At 41.9% G+C, this 26,181-nt stretch overlaps 2 protein-coding genes and 1 non-coding gene across 5 annotated transcripts; 2 read left to right on the top strand and 1 right to left on the bottom strand.

Moving 5' to 3' along the window:
- The first annotated feature begins 11,455 nt into the window (after positions 1-11,455).
- On the top strand, positions 11,456-18,748 carry LOC115749012 (thaumatin-like protein 1b). Of its 3 annotated transcripts, none has more exons than XR_007197454.1 (4): positions 11,456-11,681; positions 11,782-12,475; positions 13,375-13,880; positions 18,738-18,748. XR_007197454.1 is itself a non-coding variant. In XM_048274362.1 (3 exons), the coding sequence occupies exons 1-3, from the start codon at positions 11,618-11,620 to the stop codon at positions 13,562-13,564; spliced, it is 948 nt and encodes a 315-aa protein (XP_048130319.1). In that variant the 5' UTR covers positions 11,456-11,617; the 3' UTR covers positions 13,565-13,931. The 3 variants fall into 3 exon arrangements, 1 of the variants encoding a protein (XP_048130319.1); XR_007197455.1 differs by lacking the exon at positions 18,738-18,748 and having other exon boundaries at positions 13,375-13,666; positions 13,744-13,931; XM_048274362.1 differs by lacking the exon at positions 18,738-18,748 and having other exon boundaries at positions 13,375-13,931.
- A 1,706-nt stretch (positions 18,749-20,454) lies between these two features.
- On the bottom strand, positions 20,455-20,538 carry TRNAL-CAA. Its single transcript has one exon. It is a non-coding gene; the product is annotated as a tRNA-Leu (tRNA).
- Positions 20,539-24,070: 3,532 nt separating this feature from the next.
- LOC115749016 (thaumatin-like protein 1) lies at positions 24,071-26,004 on the top strand. Its single transcript, XM_048274359.1, has 4 exons — positions 24,071-24,400; positions 24,501-25,179; positions 25,650-25,881; positions 25,933-26,004. Exons 1-3 carry the CDS (start codon positions 24,328-24,330, stop codon positions 25,864-25,866), a joined length of 969 nt encoding a protein of 322 aa, XP_048130316.1. The 5' UTR covers positions 24,071-24,327; the 3' UTR covers positions 25,867-25,881; positions 25,933-26,004.
- The last annotated feature ends 177 nt before the right edge of the window (positions 26,005-26,181 follow it).

Raw genomic sequence — 26,181 nt, 5'->3', positions numbered from 1 at the left:
CAAACTCCGATAACTCCACCATAACAATTCCTCAATTATTGCGGGCCCGCAATAATTTACTGTCCAAATACAAAGTAATTTGTCTGCCATATGGTCGTGGCCATAGCCATGCATGTATCTATCAATGGTCAAATTCTGCCAATAGATAGTCTCATACATAGAAGATGCTATAATAGACTTGATTAATGTACCTTCAAGAACCGTAACCGAAGACTTCCTTGATGTGTATTTTGTGGCAGTATATAATGGAAGAAGTTCATGTAAAATCCAAGTTGTTAGATCAGCCTATCAATGCCCATTTTAGATGGATGCCCTGAAGCTAACTCAAGTTGCTCTTGTGTATTGAGTTAAGGAACACATAAAAAGTCACGAACCTATTACAATTGGGTCAATTCAATCCAATTTTTTTTAATAATCAAGTATTAAACATTTTGCATTTGTGCCAAATTCAATCCATTTGGCCAATTGATACTGAAGTGAATAATTTTTAATAATAATTTTTTAATCTTTATTTTTTTTCCTTTTTCTTTCTCTTTCTTTTTGTTATTCTTCCCACCGGCCGCCGAGGGTCGCCGGAGCTTGCTAGGGCGTCGCTGTCCACGGACTAAGGCGCCATGGCCTCTCTAGCCGCGAACGAGGCTGCCCCGGCTAGTGGCTAGTAAGTTCCGACGACCCTCCCCGGCCACGGATCGCCGGCCAGTGGGAAGGGAAAAAAAAAACAAAAGGAAAGAGAAGTAAAATTAAAAAAGAAATTAAAAAATTAGAAAAATATTAAATATTTTGTAAAAAATCCACCTCAGTGCTAGGGAGGTCAGGTCATTGGCGGCCGGCCAAATGGATTGAATAGGGACAAATGCAATTTAGGAATCAATTAACAAAAAAAAAAAAAATTTAGGACTGAATTAACACAATTACAATAGACTTGTGATTTTTTTGGTAATTTTTCCTTTTGTGGCCCGAGAAATTGGCACCCTAAAAATTTTCCAATCAAGTAATCTCTTTTAGGAGACAGCCCTGGATCAGATGATAATCCATTACGATGCCATTGTCGGCAGGTAAGATGATAAAAAATAAATCTATTTCCAGCGTCTTCCTCTTTTGGTCTTATGATTAATTAGCTCATCAGTATGCTCTACGTAATTTGAAGCAACCCAATTGTCTACTAGCGCAATTAATAATTTACTGGAATAATCATTGTCATTATTTCCCTAAGTTACAACGGACACTACTAGTTATATATTTAAGCAATTCGTACTATGCAAACAAGAAATTGTGCTCATTACCCGTAAAATGAAAACAACTTTAATGTTCCTATTGCCGTTAGGTTTCATTGATCCTCCTGCCACGCTTTTTATTGTCAATGTGGTCAATATATCCGGTTATCATGATAATTTGACTTCAAACGTAAAGATCGCTACCGGTCGATATATTAGTTGGACCCACCTTCACTCAAAAGCTTAAGCCAATAAGTTATGGGACAATTAGAATATATTAACTGCTTAATACCACACCACTTATCCGATGTGGGACTTTCTAATACAACTCACACATGTATCCTAACATGTGGGAGGCTTTGCTATTTTAGTTGGTTTCTTTCCTTTCGGTCCTGTTCTCAACAAATTAATGTTTGATTGCACTATTTGTCCTGGATTGGCCTGCATACGGACAAATTTCGATATGCTTTCTGGGGCAATTTATCATTCTTCTACCAAGTGACTTATGATTGCAAAACTTCATTTGCAAGTTGATATCGCCTTCTGATGCTTGTGATGTGATCAGATTGTCACCTTTGTTTGAGTTCAATTTCATTCCATGTGACTTGACTAACACTGCAATTTCAGTAACCAAGCAACCAACTAAATTTCGCGTTAAATTCTTTGAGTGAAGGTGAATTATAGTGACTGCACTCTTTTGAATACCTGAGATTTCGCGACTGTTGTGCGACACGGTGCCATGTAAATATAGAAAGCTACTGTGTGTAGAACAACTTTGATGTAAATAAGCTTTCTGATTCTAAGTGTTATGGAACCAGTAACGGATAGTTGCACAAAACAGACTTCGGAAAAGGCCAACTCTAGAAAACACAAATGCATGAACAGGGAAACATAGTTTTCTCAGCTTCCCGGTGTTTTCATACATGAAAAACTTGTCATCTTGGTGTCAAGTTGGATTTAAGTCGCCTAACATAGCAACAGACATACCTGGGATTTTTTTTTCTTTTGAGGAGTGTTCAACTCTTGTTTACACGTCAATTTGCTTTTCTCAAAAAGATGCAGTGTGATCTTCCTGTGATTACATTGCATTAGGATTCTTATATTCTACGCTACACGTTATGTTGGGACGGCTGAAACAGGTACGACTTTGGAAAATGGGGTTGAGGACTGTGTCGATGAAATCCTTGACGAAAATGTGTCCACAGTAAGTTCATGAGGACTCTCCATGTTATCATTTGGCATTTGCTGAGTTTTTCTCTGCTTGAAGTCAAATTATCATTTCAAACACAGCATGCTCCTCCTAATGCTCGCAAAAACTGCCTTATGTGACAGGGTCATCGTATAGCAATCTGAGACTGTACCTGGATTTACTCGAGGCTTTCGGGCGTATCCCTATAACAGGTCAAGGCATCGAAGTTAGGAAGAGGTTGATGGATCTAAGCAAAGCTAAATGTGACCACCAGGATCAGGAGGAGCCTGTGTCAAGTTCACAGAATTGAGGTACTAATCATAGGGGAATAGTCATGCTTATATTGGTTATCTACTGCTTTACAGAGTGATATCTCTCTGATGTCTATCTCTGCCACATGTACTAAATGAATAACGTGATTAAACCAGCACAAAGTATCTGGTCTACTGTTGCCAGCCAGCTTGCGTCACTAATCTTGTTGCACAAAACCAAGCGATCGAACAATAAATAGACAGAGCAAGAAAATAAATCGGACACCAGATGTACGTGGTTCGGTCATAGAGACTTACGTCTACGAGAAGAGCAACAACGAATTCTACTATAGATCAAGCGATACACAGAGATTATAGATCAAATTCGAATAACTCAAACACTCTCAGTGTTTTCCAAGTCTCAATTACATCAAATAACCTGCAAGTATTTTAGCCTCCAATTTCTAATGAAATAATCTCTCAATCTCACAAAAGAATTAAGACAAACCTTAAACTCACAAGATTTAATCGGTTTGAACGCTGATTCTTCTCGATGTAATTCCGCGGACAAAACCAACGAAAATAAACCCTCTCAAGCACTCGACAACGAGGGGGCACTTCAATAGTGTTCACGTCATGTGCGCCGCTTCAAGACTTCGTTACGGCCAAATTCACGAATAATATATATACCTCCAAGAAGGGACGTTTGTTGGCCAACTCAACATGGACTAGGATTAGGAAATCCATGTTCACGGTTAATGTCCAAATCTTGGACTTTCTCCTTTCTTGCACGCAACCTTTTTCAACAAACAAGAAAGCAAATCTTATATTCTCTTTTCTTCTTTATTTCTTTCATTGTCGGTATCTTCAAGGAGTCCACTATGAACAAAATATCCATATAATTCGGTCAAAGTCAAAGATTGCACTTTCCCCTGTTCTCTTTCTTTCATGTGAACAGATAGCCGCCGGCGAACACATGAGCCGATTTTTTCGTTCTTTCACGTGCTGGAGCATCCACACAATATATCGTCGGATTTCGTTCGAGCTCAAACTCGAGATATAATTTCAACAGATCCAATAATTGAATTTTTGGGACCGAGTCCAAGATTCGCGTGTGCGGACATCAATATAGCGTTAACTATCTCAAACTGACTGTTTTGCCAAAAGGTTAAGAAATGGAAAAGTCGGATCCAACTTGAACTTTTCTTGAGCATCTCTAACAAAAACTCCTGCGTTGATGTATATGGTATATTTAGAGAACTTGTTTACCTTGAATCCAAAAAAGAAAAGGAGTATGATCACGAAACTTGGATTTGGCTATTTCTTATTGAAATTTCTCACCTTTCTAAACTAGTTTGACTTTGATCTCTCTTTAAACTTTAGAGTTGCGTATGTGACCCACGACCATAAGATTGAAAATACTGGTTTCAAAATGCTTGTTCAGAACTTGACGGAGTTGAGGGAACTTAAACATGATTTAGTAGATATGTCAGCTGTTTCTCCTAGTTCCTTCGCGAATCCATCGTCCTCCTCGACGTTTTTCAGCGCGCCTATGTGCAATTTACAAGGGGAACTTCCGCTCGACATACTCCGCTTGCCAAACCTCATTGATCTAAGTTTAAAGTTCAATGATATCACGGTTTCTTTCCTAAAGTCTAACTGCATGGAGCAAGTCTCCTGAATCCTTAACCCTCTCATTTACGAGCATCACAGGCAAAATGGCCAGTCCAATCGACGAACTGAAGAATATTAGAGCTCTCTATGTCGGCAATCGCATATTAATGCAGATCAATTCCCTCTCCGCTTGTGAACTTAACAAAAATAACCGGGTTCGACCTTTCGGACAATGAATTAACTCGCCATATCGCGTCATCCGTCGGAAAACTTGAACGACTCGTACATTTAGAGGCAAATTCACTGGTCTTTTAGACTTCAGAATCCTTTTCAACACTGAAAAATATGCAAGCCCCAAGGGTTTGAATCTAGCTCGCAACAGTACGAATTACACAAAGCTAAAAACGCTTTTACATGGGAATCCAATCCCGTTTGATTTGGCCTTAGGCGAAAGAAGTCGGAGATAGTAATGTATGGTTTGAGTGATGACCCATCACTATCTATGGGCAGTGAGAGTGAGACAGGCTACAACTTACAAGTGATGGAAGACAAAGGGATAAGATTAGGCGTGTTTGGACTTCTTTTTCTTCATCGATTGATTATGATTTCATGACTCTACTTGCCGCCTCGTGCAGATATAGTGTGCCTTAAAAACAGTCAAAGCCTTCAAGCTTTCAAAATAATACGCTGCATGGCTGTCACCTGTTACCCTCATGAATCATATTTGACATATGACATTTTTTATGAGGATTTTCTTGGTAATGAAAATGCCTCCGGAACCCTAATTAAGATAATTAGAAAGAGTGAGGATGATCATCAAGACCCTCTTTTGGTACTTTTGATGCTAAAAACTTGCACATTGATTTCGGGAAATTCACCCGTACATCGAATAGGAGAAGTGACATTTCCATTATATACCTAACCGACAGGCCAATTGCATCATATATTTAACAAGAAAGGGAAAAAGAAAAGTGCCCTTGTGTAGAGAGAAATAATAATAACAAATTAAATTTGATAAGACCAATCTAGTATGTAAAAGGAAAGATGAGAGACTTATGAAATACTTGATAAAGGTAAGAGGTTAATTAATTTTGTCCACCTATTGCTATTTGCAGCCATACTGTATACCAAATATATGCATGGGGAAGTTTGAAGCTGAAGTGACCATCGAATTTGCTTAATTAATAGTTAGCGCACTAACATCTAATGTCATTCCTCCATAGCTTTTTTTTTTTTTTTTAGGGGAGAGGGGGGGCTCAGATTTCCTCCATAGCTTTAACCTTCATAAACATGGACATTCATTCGACAAATATCTAAGCCAGCACCCTCAATAAGATTTGGCACTTAGCCACTTAAGAGAAGTCCAAAACCAATATGAAAGCCGCATAGAACCAAAAATCTGACCCAAACCCACGAGATATTTTCTGGGGAAGACGGCTGATTCAACTGAAAATGAAATCAAATTTGTTCTTAATTGATCTCACAGCCCGCCATGTTTTGCGCAGATCCCGCCTTCCAAGGGCCCCAAAGCAGCCAATTTGGAGAAACATACGTCATCGGTTTGAAATCCTCTAGCTGGTAAAATTGACCAGCATCACCATTCGATGGCTGCGTGCAGGAGGAAATTGATGTTTGCGGTGCATTTTGTTGGAGAAAGGTTTCCCACTCCGATCACGCCATTTCTTGAGGAAGCAAAATTTGACCCCAGGGCACGTTTATTCAAGACATGACTCGTTCTAGCAAATTGATTAATCTAAAGGTTTTGGGTCGTTGGTTTCCGGTAAGACCCACGTCTGGAGAGTTGACCTAATTCCAAGTTAAGCTAAAACGGCAGTTGCAGCTGAACCGAAGACAAGACAAACCATGAATGATTAACGTGGGCGACTAAGCAAAGCAGTTGAACCAAGTTGATGCTTCAATCCCTATACCTCAAATCCTCTCATTGGCGAGTCGTCGTGGGGTCAAGAATTATGATGACAAGGTTGACCCGGTTTATTGGAACCTCTTCCTCACTTGTCAACGGAACATCGACTTCTTCAATTTCGCGCGGTTCGGGTCGGACGAATTTTCCTCCGCCGCCAATCGATTACGGGCATCATTAGCTCATAAAAGAAGTCGTTTTTGCCAACAAACATGCAGGGCCAAACCAAATCGATTTCCTCAGGTTCGGTCTTTTGCACGTTGCCTTTTTTTGTCTTTTTTCCTGGTGTTGTGGACTGAATTTGAGTGTCGAAGGGAAGAAAATGATTTGGAGGCGATGAGATCACCCCCGCGAGGATATGATTATTGTCTGAATCATCACCGCATACATTGCTTTGAGCCAATGAACTCTTGGGGAAAAAAAAAGAAAAAGTACACTAGAATTACCATAACTTGTGTACGGTGTTTACTTGAGTGCCATAACTCTTGAAATACTAACGCGCGAAAACTAACTAGGATCTTGCAAATAAGTCAATGTAAAAGCACGGAAAAAATAACGAGGAACAATAAAGGACACTGGAGATTACGTGGTTCGGTTCGAATATCGATACCTACATCCACGTGAGAGACAGCACGAACAATCCATTATAATCGGAGAATCGCAGTTACAATCGTTCAATATGCTCATATTTCCCGCACCTAGATTATATCAAAACCTTAAGTGTTTATAAATAAAACAACTCACAAGTGGATATAATAAACTCACAAACATATCTTCTCTCTTCAGACTTCTTCGCGCGATCGGGAGAACGTCTCCGTATGCTCGTCCTTTTCTACAAAGGTTACTCTACGCGGCGTCTTTTCTGTTTTGTATGGCTCGTCGTGCTCTCTACCTTGGCTATTCAGAACAAGGCTAGAAGAAGGGCCCACCAAGTCTCCTTTTTGACCTTATATCTCTGGCGGCTACTGCAGGATAGAAATAAAAGCCAAGGAACCCTTGTTCTTTTGTTTCTTTCCTGACAAAAGACTTTTTTATCCCTAAATAATGAATACACATATTTATAACACATGTGCCCCTTATTTTGTCCTGTAGTGCCCAATATTCACTTTCTTTTGAACACGTCCTCCATTGCACGAGATTCAAAGAACTCACTTCTTGATCTGTCAAATCTTGCATATTTAACAAATCAATCAATATTCGTAAACAAATTCAAATTTGAGACATAATTAACAATAACTTTCAAAACGTTTATTTAAGTGTCATAACTCTCAAATATCGTTCACTTGAATGTTATATCGGAGCAAAATCGTTCACTTAAGTGCTTCATTAATTTTTCCCGCGCCCACGTCAACATGGCACTCAAGTGAATAATTTTTAAAAGTTATGGCACTTAAGTGAACGTTTTGAAAGTTATGGCACTCAAGTAAACGCCGTACAAAAATTATGACATTTCTAGTGTACTTTTTCCAAAAAAAGAAAAGAATTGATCGCCCGTCGATGAGTTCACATCTAAAACCTTGTAAGGTTACAAGTACTTGGAGGCTTAAGCTAGTGTAACGCCTTTTAAAATCGTGACTATAGGTATCGCGTTGCCAAAAAGCTTGTAAAGGGACCAGAGGATCGGGTCTCGCGTATGTTTCATGCTTAGGGGACGAAATCCACAGTTACACTTGATTCAGCCCTCTCTCATAGTCCCATGCGAGCGAAATTCAAATTCAAGGACGAGTTTCATAAAATATGCACGAAAGAAATACTTCACCTTCCGAGTCATAGCCCGACCATGGCATGATTGTCATCTTTAGCGATCGGTCCAATTTCCAATTTTATGTTCCACTCAAATTCAATATTTCGAATTCTACTCTTTCGTGACCTCATGTATTTATTGGACAAGATCGGAGCCGGATGCCTGACTCAATGCTTAGTCCGAATGGTAAAGGCGTCGATTGAGTTTCACGAGAAACCAATATCGATTCACTTCGCGAATGATCCTCTGAACAGCTCCTGTTGGATCATTTAGCCGAAACATGTCTCCAGTGCAGGGACTCCATGGCTGCTAGCACCTAGGCGGGACTATGGTGATGAGTTCAATAGCCTAACACCTTCAGGTTACGAGCAAAGAAGAGTAGCTGGGGCTTGACTTAAACACTTCGAAGCAAGTGTGCCACTCTCATGATAACATCAATGAAAGCCGTTAGTACTAGTCGGCCACCCTTCTATTTAAAAGGAAAAAAAAAAAAATTTGTATGAGGACGAGACGTGGAGAACAACGTGAATTATTGGGACATTTACTATAGCGATTTGGTCCAACGAAGCCAGGGAGTGAGTCGCCAGCCAGGGCCTAAACAAGAAGCGGCTCTTGGCAAACTTCTAAGATAGCAAAGATGGTAGGAATGAACTTAACTGTTCACCAAACTGGGGAAGAGCGATTATGAAATATGCATTAACTTATAAAGGTACATTTTGATATAACGACAATGTTTTCTTGGGAATATGTTCACCTGTAAATCAAAAGAAAAAATCGTTATTATCGATATGAGACGGGTTAAAAAGCGAATAATATCTCGGTGGAATTAATTCATGATGTCACATTTACATAACTATTTTTCGAATCTCTCCGGTTACCAATTAATGCAGTGAAGAGAATCTTTTGCCGAAACTATGTGACCTATATATGACGTAAGATTAAGCGGCCAAAACATGGGTGCACGTGATGCCTGCATCCTGGATTTGGCAAAGCAAAGTTTGAGTGCTGCTGCTGCTGCGGCGGATTTTATCCACACCAGAGTGGATCCGCGTCATTCTTTTTAGTGGGGTCTTAGGACAAAAATGACTAAGATTGCACCAGCTTAGGCCAAATTTGTTTTGTTCCGTAGAAAAGAAAATGCCACCTTATACCCACTTTCTCTAACGAAAAATAGACGGGACTCGATTATTTGGCACACGAGCCTATATCTCGAGTTTGAGTGAGAATGATTAGCGCTGATGTGACGATTTTTCAAAATTTTCTTTTATTTTTTTCTTTTTAACTTTCCGCTATTTCCCTATGGCCGGCGTAAAAGGAAAAGAAAAGAAAACAGAGAACAAATCTAAAAAATCTATAAAAAAAAAAGTGCAAAAATTATCCACGTTAGTTCTAATCGTGCCACGTAGGATGATTGACTTTAACTAAACCGTCATATCAACTATTTCCAATTAAAATTGACCAAAATGACTATATTGACAAATCGCCAAAAGATTTAGGATTAAATTGACCAAATTAAAAAGTTCGAGATTGAATTGGCTAACGTATAATAAATTAGGTCCTTTCGGATAGCTTTCCCCGTGTTCCACCGTAGCTGTAGTGTGGGCAAGCTCCCAATTCGGATACAAATTCTCTCCCTCTCTTCTTTCTCTCATTTCTAATTCTTATGTCGCCTAACATAGCTACAAAACAAATTTAAACAAAATCATAACATGACACGAGTACTTCAACGTGTCAATCAATAGTCCCACGATTTTCGTCAACAAAAAAAAAAAAATTCGAACTTCAAGAGAAAGAGCATGACGAGTAGAGCCGGCAATATGGGTCATGTACCCATTTTCTAACTTAGTTTAAGGAGGCCCATTCTATATGGAACCGGATTCCCTGCCATAGTTGTTCAATGTCAGGGGTAACATTAAATGAATCTGCACCGTCCATCCTCATCCGACTCCCAAGAATCCGCCATGTCATCTAAAGGAAGGGGAGGCAAAAATTGGGCGGCATATTCTATATGGGTAACTCACTTTTTTCTAAAATGTGCTAAAATGGGTTGAAGAAAACCGAAGCCCCAAAGGACAGGTTAGAGTTTGGGTCACCTTGTTGACCCATATTTTAACCCATTTTTCAACTCTACGTCTCTCGGTAAAAGGCCACCCCAACGATCAGGAAGCCATTGCATTCTTCATCTTTGTTTGCTTCTTCTTCACAGAGTCCGAGAGTGACGAACACAGAGGAAGATCACCCATACCTTCTACTCCTCATGGCGGTTGCCTTGGAGCTTGGAGGAAATCGCGATGATGACGATGATGCCGTTGATGACGTGGTAGATGTAGGGAGGCTCGAGCCACGTGCCAAGCGAGAGCCCCAGTAGGGGGATTTGGACCATCGCGAGCTCGGAGACTACTTCCGCCTACTTCCGTCGCAATAACTCCATCCACCCCAATGACTTCACCTTCCCTTTCCTCCTCGAGCCCCTGGCCGACCCTAGGGAATTCGGACAAGGCGTCTGCGTGCATTCCCATGTTGTCAAAATTGGCCATCTTGAGGATATCTTCATCCGGAATTCGCTGCTCAATCTTTATGCGTCTGGAGGTTGTGACATGGCACTTTGCCGCCGGATGTTCGACGAAATGCCCCACAGGGACGTCGTGTGGACTGTCCTCATCGCCGGGTATAGGAAGGAAGGTTAGGAGGTTCGGTGATGTCTTGATGGCGTTCCAGCGGATGTTGCTGTCCTAGTTAAACCCGAATTGGGTCACGATGGTGAATGTGTTGGCCGCTTGTTCGAGTGTTCGCGAGGTCGCCAGAGGAGGAGTTGTAGACAGAGGAGAGAGGAGGAAGGAGCAAGGTGGAAAAAATAAAAAAAAAAGTAGAAGAAATAAAAATAAAAATAAAAACACCTTTTAAAAACTTATAAAAAGTTAAATTTTTTTTAATAAATTTGTATTGCATAAAAATGCTTTAATAATATCATTTTTTAATCAAATTATAAAAAATAAGTGTTGTATGATTTGGTTAAATATAAAAATGTTTAAGAAATACAAGTCAAGTATGGGTTGAATATGGATTGAATCGGGTATGGGTCATAAACTTTGTATTGTATGAAAATGGGTTAAAATGGATCAATATGGGTCGGACCATATTCGATCCTACCCAAACCTAATCCAATCCACTCATTTGACATTTCTAATGACAAGAGGGACTAATGAGAGATACTTTAAAATATATAGGGACACTTCGGAAAAGAAGGCAACAAGTAAATGGACTAGTTCCATGTTCAGACCATCATGATAAGATTAACTCCAAAGAAGTAGCGTGACTAAAGATCTCATTACTCATACTATATGAATTCCTGTTATCTCGCTCACATTTTCTTATTAATCTTCCGCAGTCTTTCCAGGATCATGGGGTTGATTTCCCACGGGAAGGACCACCACCACCTTTTTGGACCGCCGAATGAAAGCATGGTCAGCCCGCGCTCCCTCTATAAGTACCCCATCTCTCGCCATTCCTCAAAGCTCTTAAAAAAGCCTCCTCTCCTCCTCTCCTCTCCTCTCCTCTCCTCCGTTGAAGAAGAAGAAGAACTTGCTGGGGCTTTGATTCTCACCCACCTTCACCAACCTTTCCCCCCCAGCTCCTCTTCTTCTTCTTCTTCTTCAATTTAGCTCCGATTCTCTGACACCATCAATGGCGCGACTCACCTTATTGGTTGCTCTGTTTTCTTTCGTAGTCTCTCCTCAGTTCGTACCAGGTCCATTGCTAGCTTGGAGCAAATTCTGATCTCCCCACTTTGCGTTTGCTCTTTGTGTTCTTCTTTAGCTGATCAAGATTGTGTTTTTTCCCCCCTGCAGGAGTGTACTCCACAACTTTCACGCTCGTCAACAAGTGCGGCTACACGGTGTGGCCAGGCATCCTCTCCAACGCCGGCGAGCAACCCTTCTCCTCCACTGGCTTCGCCCTCGACAGCGGCGCCTCCAATTCGCTCGCCGCCCCCGCCGCGTGGGGCGGCCGCTTCTGGGGCCGCACCCACTGCTCCGAGGACTCCACCGGGAAGTTCTCCTGCCTCACCGGGGACTGCGGCTCGGGCAAGGTCGAGTGCTCCGGCAGCGGCGCCACCCCGCCTGCCACCCTCGCCGAGTTCAAGCTCGACGGCGACGGCGGCATGGACTTCTTCGACGTGAGCCTAGTCGACGGGTACAACCTGCCGCTGCTGGTGGCGCCGCAGGGGGGGTCGGGCCAGAACTGCACCACCACGGGGTGCGTGGTGGACCTGAACGGGGAGTGCCCGTCGGAGCTGAAGGTGACGAGCAGCGACGGGTCGGAGGGCGTGGCGTGCAAGAGCGCGTGCGAGGCGTTCCAGCAGCCGGAGTACTGCTGCAGCGGGGCCTACAGCACGCCGGCGACGTGCAAGCCGTCCTCGTACTCGGAGCTGTTCAAGAGCGCTTGCCCGCGCGCCTACAGTTACGCGTACGACGACAGCACCAGCACCTTCACATGCGCTGACGCGGATTACGTCATCACATTCTGCCCCTCTCCCAACACCAGGTGAGGTGTTCAGTTTCACCCCCGTCACTCTCCCTCCCAGTCCAGCTTTTGCCGGTCGAAAGTTCGAGGGGCAGTCTTGTCATTACAAACTGACAATTTCGGTGAACGTTGGAGGGTAACGCTACTGTCCCCCATGTGACATGACTGACCAGACCAGACTTTACCCTTTGCGTGACCCCTTAGATGCATATAATCCGAACGTTAAACTTATTATTTTAACTCAACATTCTCACCTTAATTTTACCTTTTTTTTTTATAGCCTAGAGAGGTACAATTTCTACTAGGTAATTTTCTCCCCAGCTTCGGTCCAAACGAACCGAAATCGTCAGCTGGAAATTTCAACTTTACGAAGTCCTCCCAACCCTCTGAAAATTTCGCCGAGAATTGAATAAGAAGTCATTTTCCCGGTAAGCCAGGGTTGGTGCGAGCATTCAACGCCCCCACCAGTCCAACAAAAACAAACAACCTCCCCATCTACCACACTTTCTCATGAAAACGTAACCACAAAACGTTATTTCGCTTTTAACGTTTTTCCTAAGCAGCCAGTTGATAATTAATTCATTAATGAGCTTTTAAGGGTCCCACTCTCCCCGCACAGGTAGGGCTGGCTATGTGGGTGTAAATTGCATTGAATGTCTCAACAAAATAGCTCGCAAAATGCACGACGGCCTTTCCCAGACGGAGTCATGTTTTCGATTTCGCCGTTCCCTAGTTCTAGAGATCCGGGTCCCGTTTGTGTCTTGTCTCTCTTTTCGATGACGCTCGCACATGGGCCAAAGCCGACCGTTCCCCCCCTCCTCTCAACGGTCGTTGGCGGCGCCGACTGAGCGTGCCGTCCAGTCTGTCTCTATTAAAATTGCGAGCCCCATCTAACGTTTCTTTCTTTGGAAAACGTGCAGCCAGAAATCGTCGTCGTCTTCCTCCTCCTCCTCAGCGGGCCAGGCTCTGCCGACCGCCTCGAACTCTTCCAACAACGGCACGATGGTGTACGAGGGCGTGGAGGAAACGAGCGGCGCGTCGGCCAGCCACGCGGTGGCGGGATTAGTCAGCGTCGGCGTGGCAGTTTGGCGGCTGTCGCAGCTCTCCTAAACTCATCACATTGCTTGCGCTCACCCACAATCGGAACTTTACGATTACAATTATTCAAGCCCATTTAGCCTCGGACTCACATTCACATGCACACACACACCTGTCTATATACTTCCTTACGTGGGGCCCAAATCGGGTGGGTCTTCGAATTCGGATCAAACAATTTGGGATCCACACAGTTTATGATCTGATCTGGCACCAAATTGAGAACGAGATCACCGGCCGTGGCCCACACGGATCTGGCCACCGTGTGATGTGGAGCTGAGTCACCCATGACAAAAGAGAGATGGAGCTCGGACATGGCCGAGGATGTCCGGTCATGGCATCGTCCGGAGACCATGTTGTTATCAATTAGGAGAGGTTAAATTAGAATAGTTCGGGAATTTGGGGGGGAATTCTATACTCGGAGACGAGTTGGCTGTTTCTGCCCAATTCTTTGTATTCTTTAGGTGCGAAAATTTGTCATTGTAACTTGTTCTGGGAGGGGGGGAATTCTTTGTAGAATATGGTCATTTTGAAAATTGTCATCGTTTGGTGCCAATTATATAGAGAGATGCTATCTGAATAACATTTCCATTTGCTTGGAGGATACGAACTTTTGATTTTGTCAGATGGGTGAAATTTTCCGATCGATCAGTGGTCCAACTTTGTTTATCCGAGCTGCATGTTGTCAAATACAACGTGTCGTAACTCACGTGGGTACTTACTTTTACAATGTTTTTCCATCAAAATTTGACATCCGATCGGTTTGCAACTCGACCGTGCTGGTATTTAGAGTCGTGCCTCACCTCCAGGTGAATTATTATGTTAGAAAGTTCAACCCAAAAGCTTAAACCGATAGGTGGATGAAGATCATACGATTATAAAGAGCATATAAGACCGGCGATGTGGGACAACAACTTTAACATATTGAATGGCCGAGGATTTACAAAATAAGATAGTACTTGCTAGACGTATTGCTTGTATGTAGAACCGTAAAATGGGAGAATCAGGTCGAAAATAATCTAATCCATATTAAATCATTTAACTCGTTTCAATCCATTTTCGTTCTATACAAATATAGCGACTCATACTCGACCCAACTCATATTCGACTCATACATAACCCAACTTTTATTGTTAAAACATTTCAATATTAAAATCACTTTTAGAAAAAAAATTGTTTCTTTTACATTTTTAAAGAGATATATATTGCTATAATACTATGAACAATTTAAATGATTTAGCAAAAAGAGTTTAGTTTTTTTTATATATTTTTTCTTTCTTTTTTTCTTTTATGACCGGTGAGTGTGGCGGCAACCGACGATCCATATTTAATCCAATTTACGAAAATTTATTTCTTATAAATTCTTGAAAAAAAATATATACCTAAAATATAGTGGACTAAATTTTTTTATTTTTTAAAAAATGATTTTTTAATTTTTTTAAAAGTTAACTTTTCTTTTTTTTCTTCTCCCTCCTCTGTGCGCGTGTTCCGGGGCCTCGTGACCACTGGCAGCCGGTCAACCAGCAAGCTCCAGGCTCGCCAATGGACATCGCCTGGTAGTTCAAGGTCCTTTTCGCATCCCAAAGCGTTGGTTAGACAAGTCGGTGTTGTCATTTCCTTTTCTGGCCACGCGAGCAACCTAGTTAGACTTGTATAACCTTTTTTTCTCTAGATTGATTGTTGATTGTATTGGAATATAACAAGGGCTGAGTTGCGTGAAAATGTGGTTCTTGCGACTGATTTGTTGATGGCCGGGAGATGACATTGGATGATTGAAATTCTGTTTTGGTCGAAGGAGTGGTGGTCGTGGCGATGAGCGTCGGTATTGGTAACCGATGATCGACGGTAGAAAATTCCGGCAAGCGCCGATGAAGGATTTTTGGTGGAAGAGTTCTCGGTGAATTCTCGAAGAAGACGACCGGAAAAAAAGACAACAAAAAATAATATAAAAAAATAAATTTATGACTAACTTAAGATAGTTATCTTAACTAACCCATTTATGATTCATCTAAAATCTATTTAGGGGCCATTAAATTTCTAAGTAACTCATTTATACCTACTTAGCTTGTTTTTAAAACTTAAGACAACTCATTTATAACCCACCACCATTAAATATGAGTTAAAATATGGGTTGTAGATCCATTTTACCACCTCTACTTGTATGTAGATATATTTCGCGATGGGTGATGATGCGATCAAGGCTATGAATAGAGAAATTTTAGACTTAGTTTATCAATAAAATATAACGACCTAGTCCGACAAAGGCAAGGAGTGTACGCCAAGGCCAGAGGATTCGGACAAAGAGCGGCTCCCGACAGGCTTCTAAGATGGGGAAGGGGGACTGTGCATTGAATAGGGAGAAAGCATTACGAGGAGCCTTTCGACGTAACGAAACCAATGCAAAGTGTGCTCAGATGAGAGCATTACGAGGATGGGTGAGCTCTTAGAAAAGTGTCCACACCAAAGGATAAAAACGTGAGGCTCGGTATGAGACGGATAAAAGCAGAAAATACCTCGACTAAGTTAACCCAAGGGTGTCACAAATAATTCTGGCATCCATTATGGCGAATGAAAAGTCGTTTCCGGCACCAAACTAGAGAAATTCCTCCTCTATACTATCTCCGTTTCTACCTTGTTCTTTTCCGCAAAATAATCGTACCCTCAGTAAACTAACTGGACACGCGAGAGAGAGGGAGAGAAAGAGAGAGGGGGCCGTGATACGATGGTGTGTTGACATGAAGCGTGGTTTGCAATTGCATGCACATGGTTTTGCTTGTTCCCTTCCCTCCCTACGTCCCACGTTTTTCGCAATGCGTGGGCGTGCGGCTCGCATCGTGTCCACTTCTCGATCCATCGCACGATAGGAACGCACATGGCTTTGATCGGGACGACCACGAGACGAATGTGCTTCTCTCTTACTAAGAAACCTTGTTTCGTTTCTCTTTCTCTCTTTGGTTAGCAAATCAATCAACGTAAAGTACCTCGTTGCTTATCTTACTTTGAATAGGTTCACTCCAACCATGACGATTTATATGCGTATTTCTTGAGGGAAAATCGTCCAAAATATTTTTTCTAGATCTATTGTACTTCTATCAATTCAGCCCTGAACCTTTTCAAAAAATATGTAACTCAATCGAGTCCTATTGACCCTTTTCTTGAAGTATCTCAAGGGAGACAGTTGATGGTCGGGTCAAGAAAAGGGTGCTTTTATCACGCTTCTTTAATTAAAGAAATGCCTAGTTGAATAACGTCGTTTGATTAGTAGTATAGTAATGCCAAAATGCCCTGTGCTTGGTGTTGAAATTGTTGAGGTCGTTGGACTAATTTGGGCCAGTGAATATGACATCTCAACATATTCTATGTTGTTGTGGAAATCCGTGTTTAGCATTTATGTACCTAGAATATTATCACGGAAAATCTGTTCATAAGTTGACTTCATATGAAAGTTCTATTACGATCCGAAAAAGAAAAAGAACGAAATATTCCTCTTGAGTTGTTCACTGAGAAGTAATTAGTTCGTGCATCATTTTCTTAATGTCCTTCCGAGTCAAGTGACTATAAATGTCTGCGATCGAGTAAATCGTTTTATAAACTAATGGACAGGATCGAATTGCAAAATGAAAAGATTTGTACAATACTCTAAAAATTTCTTTGGATTTCGAAAGGAATAAGAAAATTCACTATTTTATTTAAACTCTTGAATCATGATATGAAACGAGTGCCGGAGGGACAAGGACTGTCGTGTCTAATCCTTGAGAGCTTATCTGAATAAGCTCGGCCCAACCATTGCCGGGTCAGCCCACAAATATCAATGTTTTCGAGAGAAGGCTTCGATTGTAGCCCCAGCCTCACACTCAATACTAACGATTATTGACCCAAAAAAAAAAAACTAAGGATCTTCATATCAGTTAGGGCTGTATTTTCCCCGCCTTGATCGAAAGAAATTTTCTCCAATCATGTCTTTGATCGGGCAGCTTACAAGTGATTATGGATATCGCACCACATGTAAACTTATATCTGAATATAAATGCGGGTAATATTTATATGTATAACCCACCCATGCAAAAGACTGGATGAGGGATGAAGGAAAGCATGATCCTTTGAGTTATGTTTTCTTTGTTTTTCTTTGAAAAATAATTTCTTGACAATACTGTCAAGGACAGTACAATCTTAACCGCAGATTCGCACATAATCAGAGTGTGTTTTGCATAAAACACTCATTAATTAAGAGATCGTGCGATCGAAATAACCGACAAGTACTATCACACTGTCAAGTTAGCAACTCCCATCATTTGTGTTTTCCTCCATCTTTGATCGGAAAAAGTTTCCTCCAATCAATCTTCTAATTGCTGGCTTACAATTACGGATACTACCTACATTATCCCATGCTTTTCTCCTCCAACCAATTTTCCGACCGTTAAGTTACTAACATGAATATCACTCACATTTATTTTTTGGCCATGATTTCCATCATGCTTGATCGAAATGAAACTTCTTCCAACTAGACTTTCGATTGGTAGATTACAAATATTGATGGACTTTGCTAGCATAACAGTCCTTTGGTGACCATAAGAAGAATAGTATTTTGTGAGCCGCAAATTCTTAAAAGAGTGGACTCCACAATAATTTTTAATTAATCGTTATTTATTTTTTGTGGAAAACAGGTTGTTAGCATAATAATCATCCAAAGACTGTTATATAATCAATTCTCAATACAGATATCATCCAACCAGGGACGGAGAGGAAAGTAGTGCGTGCAAGTTAAACCCATGCATACATTCAATTCCTTTTAGCACCGAGTGCAAACGAGTTTCCTATTGCATGAGCTCGGAATTTAGCTACTTGAGATTACATACATTGAGAGCTCTTAACTAAATTATTAAGCGAAGGAATGATATGGTGTACATTTGCAAAGTATGCAAAGAGCTCCTTAGCAGCCAAACACTCAAAAGTTTGAACACTAAGTGGACTTTAAGGGCTAAGACACGTGGATTTTCATGTATATAACCATAGCCTATGGATGGATACCGTTCATGGCATAAAAAGGAGCTTCTCAGCAGCCACCAAATTGCTACAAGGACATGAGTCATCCACCTTTTTCTTTCGACTTTGAGAAGAGATGCACATGGCATATCTTCCATGTATCAGATAATGGCTACAAACCCTTTTCCCTATTCGCCTTCTTCAGGTCAATCATCAATCACAAGAACCAAAATTTGCATACATAAGCAATGGAGAAGACATAAAGATGCACGATGGACGTACCCTTTCGACTACTGTAAGAGATAGAAAATATAGCCTCCCTGTCTGACGTAAAAAACTTCGATTGACACGCATGTATTCTTCTCCCTTTGCTTTTCCTTAAGTAAATCTCCAAAAGCACGAATGGTGTCAATCTACAACAGAAAGGAGGCAAGAAGGGAAAGGTACGTGAACCCGATTTCTATCCGGACGACCCTTTACACGATAGACAACATGCACGTCAACATAGACTACGTATATGTTCTTTATTAGACCGTTAAAGGAACCATCGCTGGCCAGTGGTCTCGTTTCTAGATTTGCATATGTTGACTCGTCGTTGGTTTCGGCCTCTTTACACGTTGAACTCCCATCACTTATCAGGAACTTGGATCAGCTTCTTCTGGCATCAAGAAAAGCCTAGTGGGAAGCTGCGGGATCCCGCTCAGATCGGTCAAATCTTGCGCTGGGTGCTCTGTGCACAGTCTCTGAAGCATGTGAAGTTGAAAGCACCCTCCTCCATGGCGTACCATGAATTACATTTGTCCAATGGTTCACTAGTGTTGCGCAACCAATCATCAAGTTCTACAGCGAGCGACGATTTTAACCCGTACCCGGAAAAATATTGATGGCAAGACCGCTCATGTAAGATTTTCTTCACATTGGCCGTGTATCCTCTAATCGGATAATTATGTTCATTTAGTAACTAAAAGACGCATATGCCGTCATGCGACAAAGTCGGATAAGAGTCTCTCAAAGGTGGTTAGCACGTGCAAATGAACATGAACGGTGTCATCCGACATGCAACGTAAGCTTTGAGCTTTTTCTTATCTTTCCTTCTCTTTTCTCTTCTTTTTTTACACCTTTTCCCCCTTTCTGACGAGCATTATCGAGACATAGAACCAAAGGAAGGAAAAGAAAGACATAACTTATGACGCAACTCAATCACTTAACAAAATCCCCGTAAAGCAGTAATTAAAAAAAGTGGTATTGTCTGTTGGTCTGGCCAACTCAAAGTGCTGGTTAAGTTGGACAAACTTCTGCATGGAAGGCACGTTGAGACGTTCCTCGAGTTCTTCTGCATACGCCACAAAACTTTTGCATGGTCAACTTCTTAACAGGACAGATAGCTGCAGGGTGGAGTGGTGTTCTTATCTCAATTCTCATGCTTTTTTGGAGCTGCTTTTTACCCTCCAAGAAAGATCAGAGATCAGCGTTACGTACGCGCTGTCGGCCGCTGTGTTAAGCACCACCCGTCCGTGCTTATCTTGAGATTATGAATGCCTTGAGGAGGTCAAATTGATCTCTCCTCTAGGAGAGGAAGAAGAGAATTCACTCACGTGGTCAAATGCCGACCACGTAGTCGATGTGCGCAAAAGCCGGCAAAAACACCGCCTTAACCCTCTATACCAAAAACAAGGAGGATGATGTCCCTAACATAAATAGTCCTAAACTTCATGCATGAACATCATACGATTTATAGATTTTGGTGATTACCACCTTTACACATGCGGGCTTTAAGACCATTCCCAGAATGTTTTCTTCCACTTGGCGACATAGAGACATCAGAAATTTGAAGAGAGAGAGAGAGAGAGAGAGAGAGAGAATAACAAAGGATAGGAAAAGAAGCAAATAAGGAAACAAAAAGACATGGAAGAGCCGAAGCTTGTCAGAAGTGGGATTTGAACCCACGCCCTCTTTCGAGGACCAGAACTTGAGTCTGGCGCCTTAGACCACTCGGCCATCCTGACGATGCGGTGGTGGTTTCTATATCAACATATTTAACAAGTTTTCGACCAAAAAAAAAAAAGCGTATTTAACCAGTTAATTGAGAAAATTTTGTACGTCTATCGACTAGGCCGCCACGGTCGGAATGCGTCAATCCACCTGTCGTTTCTCTCTGTGAGCGGGTCCCACAAAGTTCCTCAAGTGCAATTCCACGCCACTAGAGAAGAATTTGGTGCAAAACGACAAAAGCTTTTCGGGCCCAAAGCCCACGTAGCTCCTTAGCTTTTCTCATCTGCACAGATTTTACGGTTAATATAATACACCACACGCAACCGTCGGTACCTACAGAGAGGGCGGAGGAAGAAATTAGGAAGGTTGAAATGCGAGTGAATCACATTGCACTTATCCAAAAACAATCGTATTACGAAAATATGCGTATTGTTGCGCCACCCCATAAACCATGTGCATGCTTTTCGCATTAATTTCCTGTCTAACTCCGAACTTAAAAAGATCGATCCATCACTAAAAGTTATGTGCGTCTAAACATGACCATCTTCCAAACTGTAGGCCGCTCGGTTCTGCCCTCGCAACAATATCTACTAGGTAAGCCCATCTCCTCCTCCCCCCTTCCCCCCAAATGATGTGAGTGAGGAGCCCAAAATCGATGGTACGAGCTAAGGTCAAATCCAAATTACGCAAACTAAGCGATGTTTGTTGACATCGAGGATGAGCTAGGTAAACATATATGTGTTACTTAACACATTTCGTTCAAGGAATATTTGAATCTTTTCTCAATTATCACATATTATTGAAAAGAAAAATAAAAGTGCATAATAATTTTTGGGGGCCGGCGGTGGAGGCGGATCTTGGGTTGGAAATGATGAGGAAGTGTCCCTCTTGGGTTCTCCCAAGACCCAATCATCAATTGACGAGTGGCAACGCTTGAAGGAGTGCTTGCACCGTCCCACGAGCTCTCTCGATCGTCGATCCGTGGCATTTGCAAGTTTTGGTAGTTCTTTCTACGTTCTTTCTTTTATTTCTCGAGACCGATGAAAGAAAAAAAAAAAATCTAAGCAACAACTTGAAATTCATGCCAACTAAACGGAACATGTAATGCTTGAACACGTAAACTCACATGGGAATAATGGCTCCTTACGGAGGGAAAAGTGTCAAAAAAGCCTTAAACCTATTGTATTTGTGTCAATTTAGTCTTAAATCTTATAACGATGCCAATTTAGTCCAAAACCTTTTGACCTAGAGCCAATTCAATCTTTCCGACTAATTTTGGCTGAATATTGCCGACGTGAATGCCAGATCGCCTACATGGAGCGGTCGACCCCGACTTGAAAATTTTTTTCAAGTAATTTTTTTTATATTTTTCCTTTCTTTTCTTTTTTTCAGATTTCTCCGATGGCCGGCGAGACGAGGGTCGGCCAACGGAGAAATCTAAAAAAAAAGACGGAAAAAAAAAAAAAAGAAAAAATATTAAAAAATCAAATATTATTAAAAAAATTTGTTAGCATGACCGTGTCACATAAATCGTGTGGCGTCCACATCAGCAATATTAGGCCAAAATTAGCCAGGATGACCGAATTGGCTCTAGGCCAAAAGATTTTATACTAAATTGGTATAATTGAAATGTTCATGACTACATTGGTACCAATGCAATAAGCTTTGGACTTTTCTAACACCTTTTTCCTCTTTAGGACTCTGCATAAAATCACAATAGTGTCGCATACTCTTATTCTTGAATGGAGATACATTCATAATACTTCAAAAGGCCTAAACAATGGATAGAACATGCAATTCGAATTTACTTTATACACGAAATGTCTCCATATCTTGACACTTGCCATATCGAATAGCTTTAAACATCTCATCACTTCAATATGCATTTTTTATTCATCAATTCATTTAGTTGCATTAGAATCAGATTCTCTTGATTATTTAAAAAAAAGTTGTATGAAACCATAATGCGAAAGTCGGAAGATTCTCAAACGTGCATGGTGCTTAGGACACGCCAATCGATTTAGGTGGTGCGACAATTCGAAGTTTTCAACTCGATCGGGTCTAAAAAGGCTAATGAAAGATTCCTTGGGTCAGATTTCAGCCTCCACATCGATTGGTCTCCATGTCGCAATTTGATTGATCTGATCATGATTTGACGATCAACCGGGCGTCTCAAGAAAGGAATTTGAACGAAAGCAGAGGGGCCAATTTGTTCATTGAGTGATGCGAAATTTCCCAAGTGTGAATGCTGGTGATCGTGACTGAGTTGCCAAGAAAAAAAAGCCCAGCTCAGAATCGGATGCGAACTGTCTGCTTGATGTTTCTTTGATTTTGGCCACTTTCCATTTCATCAAACAGAGGAGAAGATAAACAAAATTAAGGGGGGGTAAGAGAATTTTTTGGGATAAGTAGACTGTGAGTGCCATAACTTGTGTACGGCATTCACTTGAATGTCATAACTTTCAAAACGTTCATTTGAGTGCCATAACTTTCAAAAATCGTTCACTTGAGTGCCATGACTTTCAAAAAATTGTTCACTTAAGTGCTACTTCAGCTTTTCCAGCATGGCACATCGGTGATAGCACTCAAATGAACGATTTTTTAAAGTTATGATACTTAAATGAACGTTTTGAAAGTTATGATACTCAAATGAACACCGTACAAAAGTTATGATACTGATAGTGTACTTATCTTGAATTTCTTGGCTGCTTTTGGGACAAGGAAAGTGATGGATCTTACACGATCTTTGCTTTGCCTTGCCCCTACCAAAAAGCCTTGACATGGTTGTCGTTCATCTTAATTGGGAAAAGTTGAAATTCATGATCAAAGTGTCACGAAAAGCATTAAGTGTAAATGTGCAATTATTATCTAAAGATCTCAACTTTAGTGATTGAAAACTTTATCCGGTTAATGGAAAGATGAGTTTCGGTTTCACCCAACTGACTGACATGTGTAGATACATATTGGATAAACTTTTTTTTAATTCTTGTAGATAATAGAGGAGAATTAGTCATTGACTTTTACTTCGACTCTTCTATAGAAACAAAAAAAAATCCAAAAACAAATTGAAACTTTCACAAAATATAAAGAGTGAAACGTAAATTCACTAATAATTTTTTTCGCGATTTTTGGAAACTCGAATAAGATTTGAAACTCGACGTGAAAGTGAAAAGTTTGGTTCAAGTGAAACAGACAGGCCCCGAATCTATAGATGAATGCTAATGCGTCATAAACTAATGGAATTGCTGAAGCGGGTGGTCATGGAAGGAATCAATGAAACGATAAGGCTACATAGACGAATTTCGTGGCAACAAAAACAACTTGGAAAACTAAACTTCAGGCACTTTTTAACACCTGCACAAATGTTTGTTCCAAAAACCAAATGGCTCTTCCATCTCAATGCCTGACCACACCGGCCGATCAGGTGGATCCGTCTTGCTCACCCCTAAAAAAGAATGACGTGCCACATCACTTATCGTTACGAAACCGAAACAGCAACTTCCAAATTGTACTCTCTCTCTCTCTCTTTCTATTTGTATTTAAAAGATACCCACATGAACCAGCTGACCCAAACTCCTAAACACATCTCCATCTCTCTCTAAATCTCTTACTTCTCTTACTTCTCTGTTCTTGAGTCTTGGATCCTTTTATGGGTGAAACCTACCAATTCAATCTCCATCCTCCTCCTCCCCCCTCCAATCTTCTCATCGACAGTTTCTCTCGGCATTCTCGCTCTCATTCTGATCGCTGTTGCTGTTGCTCTCGCTCTTCTTATCTCCGACATCAACCGCTTACAACCCCAGATGCATCCGGTCCTCTCATCCCCATCTTCTGTTCGGGTTTATGTTTCCCTCGTTCTGCTTTATTTATGTAGAGGTGAGTCAAGCTCATTCCACAATCTCCCGCTGATGCAAAGATCAACATTCTACGCCTAGACTTGGATCGAATGGAACTTATTGTGGTGCTGTATGTACAGGCATATCAGGAGCTACATTCACTCTCATCAACCGCTGCGACTTCACCGTGTGGCCGGGCGTTCTGGCCAATGCGGGCACCGCTGCATTGGGCAGCACCGGGTTCGAGCTCCCTCCCGGCGCCTCCCGCTCCTTCCAAGCTCCCCCTGCCTGGTCCGGCCGCTTCTGGGGCCGCACCGGCTGCAGCTTTGACTCCTCGACCAGCCAGGGTAGCTGCGCCACCGGGGACTGCGGCTCCGGCCAAGTCGAGTGCAACGGGGCCGGGGCAGCCCCACCCGCCACCCTCGCCGAGTTCACGGTCCAGTCGGGCGGCGCCCAGGACTTCTACGACGTCAGCCTGGTCGACGGGTACAACCTGCCCATGCTCGTGGACGCGAGCGGCGGGTCCGGCACATGCCTTTCCACCGGATGTGTGACGGACTTGAACCAGCAGTGCCCGGCCGAGCTGCGGGACGAGTCGGGCCAGGGCTGCAAGAGCGCATGCGAGGCATTCGGGAGCCCTGAGTACTGCTGCAGCGGCGCGTACGGTGCGCCGGACACTTGCAAGCCATCGATTTATTCGCAGATGTTCAAGGCCGCATGCCCGAGGTCATACAGCTACGCATACGACGATCGGACGAGCACATTTACGTGCACCGGCGCGGACTACGCAATCACATTCTGCCCTTCATTATCAGCAAGGTAGGGAGTCAACTGACAATTTTGAGTCTGATTATTACCTTAATAAATTAATTTAACATCATCAGTATTTTTTATCAAATTATTGAATTGAGTCGACAAATGTTATTTAAATTGCAAGATACGATTGTCCCATCTTACTTTTGCTTCCATGCCACTCGTTTCCAGCCACATATACCCACGATGGATTCCCTTTTGTATGCAAGAAGCTAACATGGAATATTTCTTAAGCTTTGTCATGCACAAAAATGGACGGCTGAGATAGGACTTTGCTGTATACTATCACAGACACGTACGAGCAAATTGCTGATCATGTTCTCAAATACATACAATAATGTTAGGTGTGCCAAGTCCGGGAGTGATGAGTCATGCATTGATGGTTCGGACTGCTAGATTTAAATGTATCTAAGATCTTGAACCAAGTGAGATGATTTATCAGCGTCTGATCTGCTACTCTTTCGAAAACTCTGCAGTAAAAAATCTGCCGTCAACGGGTCTTCGAATGCCGGAACGACAAGCGGAAGCAGGCCGGGAACAACTGCTTCGACCGAGAGTCCTCCGGACGACAACCCTCCATGGTTACCGGGTTTCTCCATTGGAATCTCGAGCGGCACCCTTCTTTCTCGTTGCGATTGGACGTGGCTTCTTCCTCTCGTCGTCTCTCTACTTCTCTGTTTTCTACATTCGTAATCACTCTGCTAACACATTGTTCCGCGTACACGAGTTAGTCAGTCTCACCCTCAGGAAGAGGCCCATATTCGAGGCGATTTCGTGTAGATATTCAACTGCTTTTTTTCGGGAATGGTAATTCAAATCGTTATCTCCAATCGTTTGTTTTCACCTGTTTGGCGCAATTTATACTTTCAGCGATCTGTAAGAATTACGGAAAGGAAGAGTCCATCGGAGATGGAATAAGGTTCTTGAGAAAAACACAAAAAGGGGCTGTTCTGTATCTTTCAAATGTGTTACACTCTGTTGTGAATCTGAAGAAATTTGCATGAGTGA

Source organism: Rhodamnia argentea, chromosome 2 (genome assembly GCF_020921035.1).
Source record: "Rhodamnia argentea isolate NSW1041297 chromosome 2, ASM2092103v1, whole genome shotgun sequence".
Taxonomy (NCBI): Eukaryota; Viridiplantae; Streptophyta; class Magnoliopsida; order Myrtales; family Myrtaceae; genus Rhodamnia; species Rhodamnia argentea.
The sequence above is the reverse complement of the archived record's forward strand: the minus strand, read 5'-3'. Positions and strand labels throughout refer to the sequence as shown.

Excerpts from the sequence above, each read along its gene's own strand:
- LOC115749012 (XM_048274362.1), top strand. The coding sequence starts at position 11,618 with ATGGCGCGACTCACCTTATTGGTTGCTCTGTTTTCTTTCGTAGTCTCT. Across the intron at positions 11,682-11,781 it reads CTCTCCTCAGTTCGTACCAG|GAGTGTACTCCACAACTTTC; the intron begins GTCCATTGCTAG and ends TCCCCCCTGCAG. Across the intron at positions 12,476-13,374 it reads TGCCCCTCTCCCAACACCAG|CCAGAAATCGTCGTCGTCTT; the intron begins GTGAGGTGTTCA and ends GAAAACGTGCAG.
- LOC115749016 (XM_048274359.1), top strand. The coding sequence starts at position 24,328 with ATGCATCCGGTCCTCTCATCCCCATCTTCTGTTCGGGTTTATGTTTCC. Across the intron at positions 24,401-24,500 it reads TCTGCTTTATTTATGTAGAG|GCATATCAGGAGCTACATTC; the intron begins GTGAGTCAAGCT and ends CTGTATGTACAG. Across the intron at positions 25,180-25,649 it reads TGCCCTTCATTATCAGCAAG|TAAAAAATCTGCCGTCAACG; the intron begins GTAGGGAGTCAA and ends AAAACTCTGCAG.